This window comes from Rhinoraja longicauda, chromosome 5, assembly GCF_053455715.1.
Source record: "Rhinoraja longicauda isolate Sanriku21f chromosome 5, sRhiLon1.1, whole genome shotgun sequence".
Classification (NCBI taxonomy): Eukaryota; Metazoa; Chordata; class Chondrichthyes; order Rajiformes; family Arhynchobatidae; genus Rhinoraja; species Rhinoraja longicauda.
In genome coordinates, this window is record NC_135957.1 from 59902738 (window position 1) to 59920484 (window position 17747).

Below are 17747 nucleotides of genomic sequence, written 5' to 3' on the forward strand. Positions count from 1 at the left end.
GACATCAGTCTGAAGAAGGGTCTCGACCCGAAACGTCACCCATTCCTTCTCTCCTGAGATGCTGCCTGACCTGCTGAGTTACTCCAGCATTTTGTGAATAAATACCTTTGATTTGTACCAGCATCTGCAGTTATTTTCTTACATCTCTCTTTATTTGTTGACTGCTCATAACTATTTTGGGCATCAAAATTGCCACAAGCATTCTACATGAAATTAATAGAGATTTCTCAAATTTGTTTTAATGGGCTTGACAACACTGCATAAAATGATCCCAATCACATCACTGGATGGTAGTGTTTGCTGATCTTGCAAGATGGTTGGTGTGAGAAGTGGTTGTGGTATGTACACTGGCACTAAGTGATGTATAGTGCAGCTGAGTCAACTTATTGAGTTCAGAATTTTACGAGGCTGTGTTACATTTCATTTGAAAATGCTTTACAAAGATATTGTTCTGTGGATGTGATACAGCGGACATATTGCCAAATTTCAAGATCATTCAGCCAAATGAACAAAAGATAGCTTTAAAGAAACCAGTCAAATCTGTTTGAAAAAGAATGGTTCTAATAAACATTTACGACTCAAAGACGATTGATTAATTCTGATATTAATTCTCCACCTTTCTTTGTTCCGCCCCCCCCTGACATCAGTCTGAAGAAGGGTCTCTGAATAATTTGAGAAAAACACATTTAAAAAAAAAGGTCGGGGGCCTCGAGCCTTCCATTGACGGGACGATCTTGACTCCCGTAGCCGGCAGTCAGACCCTCTCGTCAGGGCGATCAAGCTCCTGCATCAGGGGGAAATCTCATCTGTCCCGCGCCGAGCGATTTACCCTGGGACTGAAGAAGGGTCTCGACCTGAAACGTCACCCATTCCTTCTCTCCTGAGATGCTGCCTGACCCGCTGAGTTACTCCAGCATTTTGTGATACCTTCGATTAATTCTGATTATGCTGATTTAAAAATCAGCAATTCAATATTTATTTGAAAACCTATCTGTTAATTAAAGATTTTTTTTTAATGCATATTTTAAAGGTTAAGTCCATGTTTTGAAAAATGGTTCTGTTGCATGATTTGCTAATTTACTGCTGCCTCTTTATTTATTGTCAGGTACGATAGTTCCTTGACTCCAGTCCCACCAACTGATTATGGGTTACCAACATTACATTATTTTGAAGACTGGGGAGTAGTAACGTATGGTGGTGCTTTACCAGCAGGAGTTAACCGCTCCTTCCTGTCCTTCAAATCAGGTAAACTGGGAGGCCGTGCAATCTACGACATTGTTCACGAGAAGAAATATTCACAGTGGATTCGTGGATGGACAAATTTTAATGCTGGGCACGAACATCCTGATCAGAACTCTTTCACGTTTGTGCCTAATGGTGTGCCTTTCATCACAGAGGCCTTGTATGGCCCAAAGTACACTTTCCTCAACAATGCTTTAATGTTCTCTCCAGCCACCTCAGATACTTGTTACAAGCATTGGGAAGGGCAGGTGACAGAAGCATGCAACTCAAAGTGGTTGAAATATAAAAATGGCATTTCTGCGGATTGCCGTGGCCAAGTCATTGCAGCTTTGGAGCAGAGTGGTGTGGTCTTTATCCGTGGAGAGGCAGTGCATGCTTACAGTCCTAGCCTAAAACTGAAGAGTTCCCAAAGGAACCTTTTCCTCCTGGAACCCCAGCTTTTACTGTTAGTGGATCAAATCCAGTTGGAAGAAGATAGTCCACTTGAGAAAATGAGCGCATTTTTCCATAATACAGATGTGGGCTTTGAGGAAACCTCTAAAGACGGAGTGAATGGAGCATACGTTCAGCAAAAGGATGGGCAGTATACAATGTTGTGGATGGATGATAAAGGCAAAAGTGAAAAGGCCTCAATGGCATTCAAGGCATACCCTCGTGGATACTCATACAATGGAACGCATTATGTGAATGTTACAACCACACTGAGATACCCAGTGACTAGAACAGCCTATATCTTCTTTGGGCCTTCAGTGGAGATTAAAAGTTTTAGCATCCGGGGAGATTTGGATCGAATTGATGTATTTCTATCAACAAGTGAAAACACCTACACAGTTTACCTCTTGACTGGCGAAACGTCTGTGAAACCACTTTTTGCTATGGTACTAGCTAACCACCAGAAAATTGTTTTTGACAAGGCTTCTGCAATCAGGGATGTTTCAGTGCAGGAGGCACGGGATTACGTGAATGTTGTTGAGGAAAATCTTCAGCATGCAAAGCCAGTTTTTCAGCAGTTGGAGAAACAGATCTTAGCTCGGGTCTTGAACACTGACAACTTCCGAAAGACTGCCGAGCGTCTTTTAAAACAATCAGACAAAAGGAAGACGGCAGAAGCCATTGAAAAATTCTTTTCTGTCTCGCTTCAGCAAAACAAAGCAAAAAAAGCAAAAAAAGGAAAAGGTGACAATCTCAAAGTTTCCAACAGCCTTCCAAATATTTTTGCACAAATTGAACTGACTGAGAAAAGAGAGCGACAGAAATTATTGCAGCAAAGGCATGATGAAACCTCCGATGAGAAAAGTGGCAATGTGAGGGAGATTTTTGATTTTGTGGACAATTCTTATGTGAAACAAGAACAAAGCATAAACAAAAACGTAAAACATGGTTATGTCAAACCAGGAACCACTGTTCGAAGCACTGCACAATCACTTTCAGCTTCCTACACAAGAGTCTTCTTAATATTAAATATTGCAACTTTCTTTTTCCTATTAGCTTTACAGCTAATTCGGTTTCAGAAAGCACCAAGCTTGCACGCCCAAAGATTTCTATATGCAGTCCTTCTTTTGGATAGCTTTGTGCTTCTCTGCTTGTATTCCTCTTGTTCCCAAGCACAGTGCTAGCTCATGGAACCTATCTCTTGAGAGATTAAGTATATGCAGAAATTTTATTAAATGGTGTACTTAATGCAAGTACCAGATTTGCACATCAGATTGAAAAGAAAAAATATTTAACAGGAAAGCCAAAGATTTGAGAGATCATCAGTAATAAAGAAAACTGAACTTAACTGAAGTTATCTGAACTCCTGTTAACCTGAATTCCCCTTGAAGAAGGCATGGGTGAAATTGTCTCATTGCACAGCTATTTTTAAATTTGAGTTTTACCTTTTTCCACTTAGTGGATTGAATCATATATTTTCTTTGTACTCTATTTTTCATTCCTAATTCTTGTCATTCTGTAGTGTAAAAACCAGAATGTCAAGAGGTTTGATCATCTGCCTGCCTTCATATTCCACCAGGAATGTTTATTTCATTGGGTTAATTCCAGGCATACCATCAAACTAAAATGTACAGAGTATTGAACGATATTATTTCATTCTTTTGATTTTGACTTTTATCGTTATGTATTTTTGAGATATATATATTTGTGTGTAAATGATGTTCAGGTGGAACTGTACCTATAATTTGAAGCGCTCTAGTATTTTGTCATAATTCCTCTGGCTAATATTGAGATCTAAGTGAAAAGCATTGCCTTAGTCTATTGATTCCTGCTGGATCAATCAGTTTGTCATTCTTTCCATGATCACTCATTAAAGCACAAAAATGTTATAAAGCACTCCTTAAACTTTAAAAAAGTGTATACTTGGATTTTTTTTTCAATAAGGCATTGGAGTTATGATTTATTGTTATTTATGTTTAATGGATGAAATATAGGACTGTGACAAAAATGATACACTGGCATGTTAGAACAGTACGCATCTGCCTGGATGTGTACAGTGAGAAAAAAACAGCCATACTTCCTTTCAATATTTTTTTCATGAAATGCATTATGCTTCTCTGTGTTTTCTAATGGACATCAGCATATCCTAATATTGGTGCTGTTGGAAAAGTCCATTATTATCTCTCACACATCATTATGTCCATCCTTTGACTAAATGAATGCCCACGAAAAACCCATTTTCACTTCATTTTCAAAGTAAGTTCCTATAGAAATCCATCATGCTACCTAAGATAATTAATTACAAAAAGTACTGGAGTAACCCAGCGGGTCAAGCACCATCTCTGGAGAGCAAGGATCAGCGGCATTTTGGTTCGGCTTCCTTCTTCAGACTGATTTTAGTAGGGGATAGAAAGCTGGGAAAAAGGTCAGGGTGGGACAATGCCTGGCAAGTGATAGATGGATACACGTAAGTGGGGATTGATAATTAATGTATGCACACCCACTGTTTTATTTTGATTCTACGTCGTGTGAATCACTTAATAATTAATGTCAATTAAATTAATTTAAAGTATTTAACTAATTATATTATTAATTTAAAGACAACCTGTCTTTTACATAATAGAATTACAAGAATCTACAGATGCTGGTTTATACCAAAAAAAGGCACAAATTGCTGGAGCACCTTCGCGGGTCAGGCAACAGTCATTAAGGATATATTTACCTATTAAATAATCAATTACCACCCATGCTCTGGCCTGCCCCTTTTTTCCAGCTTTCTTTCCTTCTTCAGACTGACAACCGCCCTGCAATCAGTCTGAAGAAGTCCTGACCTGTAATGTCACCTATCCAGAGATGCTGCCTGACCCGTTGAATTGTTTCAGCATTTTGTGTCTTTTTCTTACCTAAATACTATCTTGTATGTTTACCAATTTCATCCTTTACTTTGGACACTGGTTGAGTATTTTTGAATCTACGTTACGTAAAAAGTCTGACCAATGAGGAATAGCTAGCACAAATTTTGATGCATACTAACTACTTTTTCCAATCTTTCAATTTTCTGGGACATTTTCTTTACATTGTCAGGGAAGTGCGCTGTTGAGGTTATGATGGAACAACCTAGCAACAGGTAAGATCAGTACTGCACCTGGATTGTTCTTGAGGAACTTTGTGCCCTCCTGATACAACACTCATTTCTTTATCAGCGTATCTACCGACACCACATCAGCCAATCTGTTGGAGGATGGATGGGGGTGAATGACTCAGTGAATATTGTTCAGCAAATGATGCCAATTGACTAAGAAAACAGAACTAGGTTAAAAAGCAATGAGGTGTAGCAGCTAGATTACAATAGACACAACCCATACATTGTGATTGCCGTTATGCTCCACCGTCCTTGTTAGCTGTTGTGTTGTCACTAGGTGCACGATTAACTATTGTGATGGTACCGCCTACAGAGAGCCGAGATGGATTACCCACTTGATGCTAATTAGCCCTCAATATTTTCCTATACGAGTCCTTTTGTTTTTGCTTATTTTCCACCGGGTGGCGCCGTCAGCAATGGCAGCTTCGCCAACAGTCTGTCTGTTTTTTCGTCTTTTTTGTTTTTTTTAGTATGTTTTAAAAGTTTGTGTTAGTGTTCTCTGGTTTGCTTTCTGTGGGGGGTGGGGGAGGGAATCTGGGGAAACTATTTTTCAATCCCTTAACTTGCCGGAGATGCGATTGTTTTCCGGATCGTACCTCCGGTCGCTCTACGGCTTAACATCATGAAGCTGGAGGCCTTGCTCGGGACGTGGACTTGCCATCAGAGCCTGCAATCCCTTGCCTGGGATTGATGCTCCAACTGCGGTCTGCGGACTTTAACATCGAGGAGCTCGCAGTCTCGGGGAGAGACCAACGTCGGGAGCTCCAATTCGCAGAAGTTTTTCGACCAGCTCCAGGTTGACAATAGACAATAGGTGCAGGAGTAGGCCATTCAGCCCTTCGAGCCAGCACCGCCATTCAATGCAATCATGGCTGATCACTCTCAATCAGTACCCCGTTCCTGCCTTCTCCCCATACCCCCTCACTCCGCTATCCTTAAGAGCTCTATCCAGTTCTCTCTTGAAAGCATCCAACGAACTGGCCTCCACTGCCTTCTGAGGCAGAGAATTCCACACCTTCACCACTCTCTGACTGAAAAAGTTCTTCCTCATCTCCGTTCTAAATGGCCTACCCCTTATTCTTAAACTGTGGCCCCTTCTTCTGGACTCCCCCAACATTGGGAACATGTTTCCTGCCTCTAATGTGTCCAATCCCCTAATTATCTTATATGTTTCAATAAGATCCCCCCTCATCCTTCTAAATTCCAGTGTATACAAGCCCAATCGCTCCAGCCTTTCAACCCAGGGTACTGTAGGAAAATAACTGCAGATGCTGGTACAAATCAAAGGAATTTATTTACAAAATGCTGGAGTAACTCAGCAGGTCAGGAGCATCTCAGGAGAGAAGGAATGGGTGACATTTCGGGTCGAGACCCTTCTTCAGACCCAGGGTAAATCGCTCGGCGCGGGACAGATGAGATTTCCCCCTGATGCAGGAGCTTGATCGCCCTGACGAGAGGGTCTGACTGCCGGCTACGGGAGTCAAGATCGTCCCGTCAATGGAAGGCTCGAGGCCCCCGACCTTTTTTTTAAATGTGTTTTTTTCAAATTATTCATTAATATGTCTTCCACAGTCTGAAAAAGTAGAAAAATATAAGGAGGGAATTTTTTGATTTATTCAATTTTTTTTCGCTGTGTGGCCATTGTTAACAAGACTGGCTTTTATTTCCCATCCCGAAGTACCATTGAGAAAGCAGTGGTGAACCACCTTTGTGAACTGCTGCAGACTATCTGGTGAAGGTACATCTACAGTGCCCCTGGTCAGGGTAGCTCCAGGAATTAGGACGCTGTGATACTGAAGACAGTGATATGCTTCCATCTCACAATGATGCATAAGCACCAACATTACAGGCTCATGCTGCCCTTGTCCTTCTTGGTTATAAAGGCTGTTGGTTTGTGAGGAAACATAGAAAACATGGAAAAATAGTAGGCCCTTCGAGCCAGCACCGCCATTCAATATGATCATGGCTGATCATCTAAAATCAGTACCCCGTTCCTGCTTCCCTTGATTCCTTTGGCCCTAAGAGCTAAATCTAACTCTCTCTTGAAAACATCCAGTGAATTGGCCTCCACTGCCTTCTGTGGCAGAGAATTCTACAGATTCATAACTCTCTGGGTGAAAACGTTTTTCCTCACAGTAGGAATAGTCGACCTAGGTGGGTAACTACTGTGCATTTTCCAGTGGAGGCAATGAAGGTTTCGAGTGGGTAGATTGTCAAATATGCTACTTTGTCCTGGATGGTGTTGAGCTTTTTGAAAGTTGTTGGACTAAAGAGGCAAGTAAAGAGTATTTCATCATGGTTGATTTGAACGTTTGTGGAATGGCTTACGGGTCACCAGAAAGAGAGTCATTCACATATGGGAGCCAGACCATCAGATGTGATGCTAGGAGATGAGGTGCCAGTGAGGAGAGAAAGTCCAAGCAAAATAGACACACCCTTCTTTCCACAACCATATGTCCAGACCTCCCCAGAATGTTGATGTTGTTGGGACTTGGGGGAATGGTAATGCTATTGAGTATCAAAGATAGGCAATTAGGAATGTAAGAAACAGGAGAAGGGGGAAGCCGGTCAGACCCTGAAGCCTACTCTGCATGAGATCGTGGATGGTTCAGTCTTTCTGTCACACTTTCTCATTCTATCTCCATGCCTTCTGTCTCCAATGGACCCTTGTAGTCTAAATGTTTATCACTCTCCATCCTGAATATATGCAACAATTCTGTCTCCACCACTCTTTGGGTAGAGAATGCCTACATCTCATAACCTTTTTAGAGATGAAATTACTCTTTTGCCTGAATATGAAAACGATGACTCCTAATTCTCGATGCTTCTACTGGGTGAAACGCTCTCTACATCCAATCCCTGTAAGAATCTTATTTTTCACCTCCCTTTCTCCTATAAGTTTGGGCCCAATATGTTCCATCCCTTATTACGTTAACCCCTTCATCTGAGAAATCAATATGGTGAACTTGCTTTGCACTGCCTCCCACACAAGTGTATACTTCATTAATTGTGGGAAGTCCATGCAATACTCCGTGTGCAGTCTCGACAGCTCCCCGCAAAATGTAATCAAAACTTCCATCCTCAATACCCCTTGCACCAAAGTCCAAGATTGCATTAGCATTTTGTTTTAATGTTTCCAATGGATCATGGTACATGTGAAAATAATAATCCAATGTACCAAGACCGTCTGATCCCCCCTATATAGTAACATTGTTGGATACGATTGATACCTGGCATTTCAGTGGTGCAAATTTTACTTATCAAGCCATTCCTAATCATGGAATAAAAAGGAAATGCTGATGCTGGTTTATACCAAAGATGGACATAAAATGCTGGAGTAACACAACGGGTCAGGCAGCATCTTGGAAGAAAAGGGAAGAAGTGTGAAGAATAGTCATCTGAGACGTCATCTGTCCATTTTCTCCAGAGATGCTGCCTGACCCACTGAGTTACTCCAGCATTTTGTGAATATGCCCAAACATGGCCTAGGCTTTGCTGATTACTACAATTTTTAAGCCTTCTCCACCATTTAATAAGATCCTAGCTGATTCTTCTGAACATGACCAGAAACATCTTGCTCCATTTATTACAGAACTCTAGTGTGATTGCCTCTTGAATATAGTGAACAGGACTGGTTTCCCTACCTGAGGAAGTACATATGCAAAGGAGAGAATGTATGCAAGAGTCACCAGATTGACTTTTAGTTTGGTGAGTTTGATTTGTGAGAAGAGATTAAGCAAACTGGGCCTAGACTGGCATGCTTGGAAGAATGAGAAGCTCTCTCAATGAAACACATAAAATACTTACAGAGCTTGACTAGATGGATGTGGAGATGAAGTTTCCCAAAGTTCGGTTGTCCAGAATAAAAAAGGACAACTGTTAAAGCATGAGGTGAGAGAAGACATTTTTGTACATAAGGCGAGTAGATTGTTGGAATTATCAACTGTCAAGGAGGCTCAGTTGTTGCAGATACAAGATTGCGGTTGATAGAATTTTGAACATATAGGGAATCAAAGGTCATTAGGTTAGCACTGGAGATTGGTGCTGCGGTAAGAATAAACTATGATCTTATTAAGTGGTGTAGCAGATGCTATGGAAAAAATGGAATATGGACACAAAGTGCTGGAGTAACTCAGCAGGTCAGGCAGCATCGAGACAGAAAAGGTCATCTATCCAAGTTCTCAAGAGATGCTGGTTGATCTGTTGAGGTACTCCAGCACTTTGTGTCCTTTGGTGTATTAACCAGCATCTGCAGTTCCTTGTTTCTACCAAATGGTGTACAACCTTTGTGTTCATTTGGTTCAGTACCCGTTTTCTCCCTATCAATTATTCTCCACCGTTACCCATAAGAACTCAAGGCTTAAATTTTCTGAGTATGCATTTTGAACTTATACTTTATTTGTCTAATATTTGAAATTCCAACATTGTTAGCTTCATGTTCCCTTGATCACTCTTCCATCCTCTGAGTTTGGGTTTGGTCATCATTGATGCAGGAAAAATGAACTAATTTCGACCAGATTTAGTGTTAGCCCTCCTATCTCAATTCAAACGATTAATGATTCATGCTGTAGAATAGAATTGTTCAGAATCCACAGAATCAAGGGAAATGGGGAGAAAGAAGGAATGGGGTACTGATTGTAGATGATCAGCCATGATCGGGTGATTGATATGGAACCTCAAGAATTGACAATTTTTTAGCATTGAAAAACTCCTTTGTTGCTTTAGCATTATGTTTGGGATCATTGTCTTGCTGTAGAATGAACTGCCAGCCAGTTTTGAGGCATTTGTTTGAACTTGAGCAAATAGGATGTGTCTATACACTTCAGAATTCATTATGCTACTACCATCAGCTGTTGTATCATCAATGAAGATAGGTGAGCCAGTACCTACAGCAGCCATACATGCCCAGGCCATAACACCCCCACCACCGTGTTTCACAGATGAGGTGGTATGCTTTGGATCTTGCACAGTTCCTTCTCTCCTCAATACATTGCTCTTGCCATCACTCTAATGTAAGTTAATCTTCGTCTCATCTGTCCACAAGACCTTTTTTCCAGAACTCTGGTTGCTCTTTTAAGTATTTCTTGGCAAACTGTAACCTGGCCATCCTATTTTTGTGGCTAACCAGTGGTTTGGGTCTTGCAGTGTAGCCTCTGTATTTCTGTTCATGAAGTCTTCTGTGGACAGTGGTCATTGACAAATGCACTCCTGAAGAGTGTTTCTAATCTGTCGGACAGGTGTTTGGGGATTTTTCTTTATTATAGAGAGAATTCTTCTGTCATCAGCTGTGGAGGTCTTCCTTGGCCTGCCAGTCCCTTCGCGATTAGTAAGCTCACCAGTGCTCTCTTTCTTCTTAATGATGTTCCAAACAGTAAGCCTAAGGTTTGGCTGATGTCTCTAACAATTTTATTCGTGTTTCTCAGTCTCATAATGATTTATTTGACTTTCATTGGCACAACTTCGGTCCTCATGTTGACAAATAGCACTAAACGCTTTCAACGGTGATGGTAAGACTGGAGGAAAGACTAAATGCTGAGAGCTCTCTTATACCTGCATTAAGCAGGCAATTAAAAGCACCTGAGCAATTACAAACGCCTGTGAAACCATGTATCCCAAACATTGTGGTGCCCTGAAATGGGGGGACGATGTATAAACACAGCTGTAATTTCTACATGGTGAAACCAAAATGTATAACAATGGCCTTTAATAAAATCTGACCATGTGCACTTTAACCACATGTGATTTTGTTTTTCTATTACAGATCTGAAATTGGGGAGTACAGAGGCAAATAAATAAATGATGGGTCTTTGTCCCAAACATTATGGAGGGCACTGTAATTTTAGTAATGGAAATAAATATTGATTTCAGTGATGCTGATGTTCCCACAACAGCCAGCCTGGGTTATAATGTTAAAGATCTTGTTCATTTGCAAGAAATTTATGCAAAAGATAACATGCTTCGAGGGGAAAGCAACGGATAGCTCATAAAGATAATTGGTCATGACGGAATTTCCGCTCTTTGTCAGAAATGACTGCAGCTTCTACGCCAAGAGCTGCAGTATCTTTTGATATTCGTTCAGACTAACATATGGAATCTGTTACTGAAAGGCTGTATTGGCAGGCACATAGCACTCTGCAGGGCTCTGCTTTTTAATTAGATTTGGTTTCATTTTCCAACCCCTTTCCTATAAATGGTTATCGCCAGTAAACGCTTGATATAAATTATTTACGAAACACTCTGAGAAGGTCTGAAAGGCTGAAAGGAAATTACAACAGCAGTCATTAGGTCCGTTGCTAGCTCCGAAGATGGAGAAATTTAAGACCCTGCTGAATTTTGTTCTCAGGCAGCACACTACACTGGGCTACAGCTTTCTGGCTTTAGCAACTGCTGGAGGGGAACAACTATTCTCTGTTGTCGTGTTCAACTGTCCCTGTAGCTCATGGAATTTCATCTACAGCATGGTTTTTCTTCTTATCCCAGCCCTGGTTTTATTCTTACTGGGCTATTTCATAAGCAACCGAACGTGGAAGCTATGTACTGGCTGCTGCATCAATCAAGCAAAGCTGCGCTCTAAAAGGATCACTTTTCGTGGCATAAAGATTTTTGTGCAAATCACCATGGGAGCTTTCGTAGCCCCAGTAACGTGGATTTCTGTTGCGTTGCTGAATGGAATGATCTATGAATGTGGTATGTCTGGCCCTTACAACAATTACTTAAACAAATTCTGCAGTAACCCTTCCTACAAAAATTGCCATCAAAATCTTTATTATGTGCCTTGTGGTCATTCATCTTTGCCTCAGTCCATCCAAACTGATATTCACCGACTACTTTGTGCACATTCCCAGGTAAGAAATACATTTGGTGGCAGATGTTATTGTCACTGTACTTTCTTCTACAGATTGAATTGCCATATTGTGTAGAAGTGCAGAACCTGTGCTTTTACGAACCAAGTGAAATATGTTAATCATATTTACTATTACTGTATATATCCAAACACACTTAGCACACCAGTAATATTCTCAGAGCTCGTGTTGAAGATGAGGGGGCGTGTACTAGAGGAAAACATGTTTCAACCTGTTGTGCAGTAAGGCTTTGATTATTCTTAATGGATATATTCTTCCCATGTTGAATTGCTAATCATATTTAAGAATGTGTTATAGTATTTCACATTTTCCATTTTGGAATTGGGAAGAGACTTGATTGAAGTTGCTTATTTCTGATACTGGTCTTTAGGACGGAAATTCTTGATTTACATACACTTTTCTGCCACCCAGTATAAACATTCATGATAGCTTGAACAGCATTTTAAAGTCAGATGTTACATTCTGTTTTTATCTTAGTACAGTTAAAAAAAATAGTGTGCATACAGATTTTAAAATACTTTGGTCACAGAACTGACAAGGACGACTATATTTAGGAAACATATATTCAGCAAGTAACTAAAACTACGTGTCAACTGTTTCCATTCTGTCACCATGATCAATGAATATTAGTTTCCCAATTATTAAAATACAATTATAATTATATTATAAATTATAATTATAATTATATTAGAAATTACTAATAATATCAGATAGATATGGTTGGAGAAAACTATGAACAGAAAAATCAGGTTTAATGTTGGCCAAATTGTGCCTGAAATGCACTTTAATTTTATTGAAGAGTGTGATTATCACATGGTGTGTATAAAGGAGACTCAATGCCATGGGTTTGTTGAGAAATCAGATCACACCTTTAAAAATAGCTTGCAAAAGGGCATCTGGAATTTAGTTTCTCATTCCAGCAAGGCACTAAAGGAGGTGTAATAGTTAAAGATTGTACAAGCAGCACAGAAGAAGTAGTATTTTATTTGTTTTGCTCTTGTCCTGCTGTTCTTTGTAAAGTTCCATTGAAAACAGTTTTAAACACCTAAAAATTCCTTGCTATCACAATTGTCAGTTGTCCTCATCTCCAAATTATTGTCGCTGGCTGGTGATCTGCTGCTAGACTCTTCTGGGTGCTCTTTCAGCTTGGAAATTGTAAGAGCTGGCACAAGATTTTACTTCTAAACAACTTGGTATGTTTTATTGGGCAGAATTTGGAAAGAATGTGAAGTCATTCGACAGACAGTATTACTGGATTACAAGGGCTCTACAAGTGCAGAAACAGTTGAAGGAATATTTTTATTTTCAAAGGCCTCTGGAATGCATAGAATTATTGTGTTATCCTGGGCTCTATGAATACCAGAGTCAACATTGTCACCCTTTTAGACAATAGACAATAGGTGCAGCAGGAGGCCATTCGGCCCTTCGAGCCAGCACCGCCATTCAATGTGATCATGGCTGATCATTCTCAATCAGTACCCCGTTCCTGCCTTCTCCCCCATACCCCCTGACTCCGCTATCCTTAAGAGCTCTATCTAGCTCTCTCTTGAATGCATTCAGAGAATTGGCCTCCACTGCCTTCTGAGGCAGAGAATTCCACAGATTCACAACTCTCTGACTGAAAAAGTTTTTCCTCATCTCAGTTCTAAATGGCCTACCCCTTATTCTTAAACTGTGGCCCCTTGTTTAAAAAAAACTTACTAAGCAACAAAATGGAAAGCAATTACAGCTTCTCTATAATTTAGCATAAGGATATGCTTAGTTGACCGTTAATGCCTCATCTTTTATACCTTGTGAATTGTCTTGCCTTCAAACATCGAATTCAGTTGTTGAATTTGGCAGAAATCGGTCTCAAATACTTTCCATGTTTTACACTAGAAAATGATTGATTATATGCATTGTGTGTGGAGATAATATGAAGTAAGAAATATTTTCCTATTTGCAGATAATTGGATGGAGCTTGATAGCAGCCATCACTGTCTTTGCCTTGGCCTCCACCTGCATTGTACGCTGCTGCTCTCCAGTCAGCTTCCTCCAGCTGCAGTTTTGGAAAACCTACAAGGAAAAAGAGAACGAAGTTCTCGAGAAGAAAGCGGTTGAACATGCTAAAGAAATGGCAGAGAGAAATGTGAAGAGTTTCTTCGAATCCGTTGCACCAAAGGCATTCAAAACTCCAAGCAGAGGGGCATGGGAGGAGATTTCTATGCTGTATGCCTACAGCGAAACTGACCAATACTACAGCACCATACATAAATATGCAGAAAAGAAGATCGAAAACACCCATGCATCATCTTCCTTTGTCAATATGGATGTACCTGCTGTGCTGGACTTTGTTGATGGGAACAAAAATCCAGCTGACTCCCATATTTGAACTAGCGCTCAGCTGAGAGCATCTGCAGTAAATTTAAGCTTTGACTGGGGCCTCAAATGTTTGTATGCCAAATGTAAACAATAATATTTGTTTAAATGTTGCCTCTCATTAGACAAGTAATGGTACTTTGAATGTGGATTCTTTTTTTTTAACAATTCATAAATTTATATAGAAAATCTTCTTTTGAGAATATGCATGGAATATTTTTGCCATGGAATATGGGTTGATTCTGAATGGGGGCTGCCAGAGATGAGAAGCAGGACTCCTCCACCCTGTTCCAGAAGGTTACAATCATATGTTAATTCAAACAAAAAATTATAAAGAGAGAACATCATGAGCGCTTATTGTCAAATGAAGAATTTTCATATCTTCCAGTTCTCATGTTTGATGTAAACAATTATTGGATGACTTATATACTTATTTAAATGCTTCAAACCATTGCATACATAAACTCTCCTTTCACTGACATCTTCAATGTTCTAGTGAGAATACTTTAAGAGAAGCATTATTTCCATCAGTGAGCTGAGATTGAGTCAATGATAGTCCCATTTGTAACACCAACAAATCAATCTTATCTGCACATTATTTGATGACGTACTGATTGAATTTTATTAATCAAATGCATTTGGATCAGGGTTTTGCCACTGCTGCTAGATAGGTCGATGGATATTCATAAAACAAAGCATGTAAACAGGTTTATTAGATGTACTCCAAGCTTGAGTTATTCCCTTATCGTGCATCTATACACTGTAAATGGCTTGATTGTTATCATGTATTGGCTTTCCGCTAACTGGTTAACACACCACAAAAACTTTTCACTGTACCTTGGTACACGTGACAATAAACTAAACTAAACTAAACTAAACTTGAAGGTATGAGGCCCTCAAGGCAAAATGGTTGTAAGCCTCGGATCCAATTTGTGCATTACTGAATAGCAATTGCTAAAATAATGTTTCTAGATTGCACACTGAATCTGATGAATAAGGTTCATATGTTGTGTAGATTTCCTGTTTCCAAGGAATCATGATCGAAGGGAATGAGATGGATGGAAATCCAATTTCTCTCATGTGGCCATCAGTTGAGATCAAATGAAATGAAAATCGAATGAACTGTAATTTAGACTACTGACTCACTGTACCATATGTCAAGATTCAGTTAATCCGCATGTATTTGATAGCATTTCTGTAACGAGATAGCCACAAAGGGCACAGATGGCATTGCAATCAGCCTGGAACCACATCTCTAGCTAAATTGTTTTCTCTGCAAATGAAGGCTAAAGGTTTTATTTTGTTTTACAAAAGGGAAATAATCTATTATTACAATCCCTTAAATTATTAGAAAGCCATTGTCTTTCATACTTGGGACTGAAGAGACCCAGTGCACTGGTAAGATCTTTCTGCCTTGAAATAATCACCTCTGTTTTATAACTAGACAAATGGCCATTGATGAAACCCACACCAGTCAGTGAATAAATGTTATCCTTTGGGATAAGTACTTGGAACTCTACAGTAAATTGCAGAATTGAGGATCCTTTGTATTTCACCATTTTGTTTGCAATTAACTATGCCAACACAAAAAGGCAGTTTAATAGATTTATATTATAATTTCAAAGGTCCAAAAATATCTTAATCCAAATATCGAAAAAAGATGGAACCAAAATATAAAAGGTGACCCAAAAGTACATAGCACTTTTCGCCAGATAAGTTTTTTTTGCACCATTTATCTCCTATTATTTTATTCAATTAAATTTGATACTGAATTAAATTATATTTTATCATATAAATTTACTGAGTAAAAACTGCAACAATATTTTTATTGATATGATGTTAACATATTACTTTATAATTTAATGCAGAAACTTTTCAAAATGCTATCACTGTTAATATCTGTAGTAACTATAGGAGAGAAAAAAATCAGAAATTTATATATTTATAATGCAAAGTAGATTTTAGTTTTATCGGGTAAAAGCTTCAAGCCGAAGAAAACTGGTGAGAATTTCCTCACACTTTTACTCTGCACCTTAAACTCATCGGAAGCATAAAAAAGGATTACATTGTAGCAACAGCCCAAAGCTGCCCTGAAAATATGTGGCTGTAATGCTGATATAAACCTGACATTCTAATGTGAATTACAATGTCATTTCTTTTCTCCCATTACACAAGATAGTAATATATTATTCTATCAGATGATAAGGTAAAGTTTATAAATGTGTGGAAGCAAAAAAAAAATCAAAGCTTATTTAAAAATATAATTATTTGATGTGTTAATGTATGACATATGTGAATAAGAACGTTTATGTTTTTTGAAATAAGTTATATTGCTTGGCAGCCATTCTATTTATCAATTTGCTACATATTCATTTATGGAACTACAAGTGTTATATAGGAATGCAGAGGCAAAACATTTTATTTTATACAAACCATGAGATTATTTTATGAATATTTACTGACAATGTTCATTTGTTTGTGTTATTAGTAAATAAAAAATCCTGTAAAAAATTACTTGTGCAATGTTTATTCATTACAAATGTCTGTGAATTTGTATTTTTGAGAGCCTAATTTTCTCCCTTCAGATGGCATCCTGATCGAGACATGAACTGGCAAAATCTGGTCTCTATTTATTTACATGACCATGTCTTTGAGGAGGGGATCTAATTAAAATAGTATGTTAAGCCATTGGAAAATGTATAACATTTTGGAAACAATTACCTAATTAGTCCAAAGCAAAAATGAAAAGATTAAGTCAACATCATGCTCTTAAGATCTCTTCCTTTTCCTTATTGTGGCTTTCTTCATTACTGTGGTTGAGACCTTCTCATCCATGTTCCCTCATGTAATTTCCTTTGGTTTGGCTCTCTTCTCGCACAAGGTTCCCCTTGCCCTCCGATTACCTTAAGAGCTGCCTTAAGAGCCTGCACAATCAATGGGTCATTTTCTATTATCTTCACCACCGTCCAAGTTATCCAGCTACAAAACTCATCTTCCATTCCTCTTTCAGCACCATAATTTCTTACTCCACTCTCCCATCTCCTCCACTAATCCCCATTCTTTAGTCAGAGGGTGGTGCATCTGTGGAATTCTTTACAACAGAAAGCTGTGGAGGCCAAGTCAGTGGATATTTTTAAGGCAGAGATAGATAGATTCTTGATTAGTACAGGTGACAGAGGTTATGGGCAGAAGGCAGGAGAATGGGGTTAGGAGGGAAAGAAAGATCTGCCATGATTGAATGGCAGAGTAGATGATAGGCTGAATGGCCTAATTCTACTCCTATCACTTATGACCTTGTGCTCAATCACTTTTTAATGGCACCTTTCAATGGAACTGCAGGAGATGCAAAACCTGTTTTTACATCCTTCCTAGTAAACCAACAGTTCAATTTTATTTCTTCCTAGTTGCAGAGTGGTCTCTGCTGAATTGGACAAAGCAGCGCAGATTGGATGAATGCTTAATAGAACACTTTTCTGTTCAATTTGTAAGGTCACTCTAAACTTCAAGTTATCTGACATTTTAATTCCCCACTCTCAACCTGATTTGAACAATTTCAGGTCATCATCCTTTGTACTTTGTGTCATAACTCACCAGTACACAAAAAAATGCAATCACAAGGACAAATAGAGGATGTGAAATGGATCTCGCAAACAGGTAAAGGAAAATCTCAAGGGATTCCATAGGTAAGTTAAGAGTAAAGTAATGTTGAG

General features: G+C 39.1%; 2 protein-coding genes across 2 annotated transcripts in view; both read left to right on the top strand.

Moving 5' to 3' along the window:
• dse (dermatan sulfate epimerase) overlaps positions 1-3567 on the top strand; it is a 64405-nt gene extending 60838 nt beyond the window's left edge. Inside the window, exon 6 of the mRNA XM_078399624.1 lies at positions 1106-3567. Coding sequence (XP_078255750.1) covers positions 1106-2858 — 1753 coding nt within the window. The 3' untranslated portion in view covers positions 2859-3567. The remainder of the gene's footprint in view (positions 1-1105) is intronic.
• Positions 3568-11009: 7442 nt separating this feature from the next.
• Positions 11010-16320, top strand: LOC144593692 (calcium homeostasis modulator protein 6-like). The gene is made up of 2 exons (XM_078399643.1): positions 11010-11661; positions 13625-16320. The coding sequence occupies exons 1-2, from the start codon at positions 11122-11124 to the stop codon at positions 14048-14050; spliced, it is 966 nt and encodes a 321-aa protein (XP_078255769.1). The 5' UTR covers positions 11010-11121; the 3' UTR covers positions 14051-16320.
• Positions 16321-17747: the final 1427 nt, after the last annotated feature.

Coding starts and splice junctions, on each gene's coding strand:
- LOC144593692 (XM_078399643.1), top strand. CDS start 11,122: ATGGAGAAATTTAAGACCCTGCTGAATTTTGTTCTCAGGCAGCACACT. Junction 11,662..13,624: donor TACTTTGTGCACATTCCCAG/GTAAGAAATACA, acceptor TCCTATTTGCAG/ATAATTGGATGGAGCTTGAT.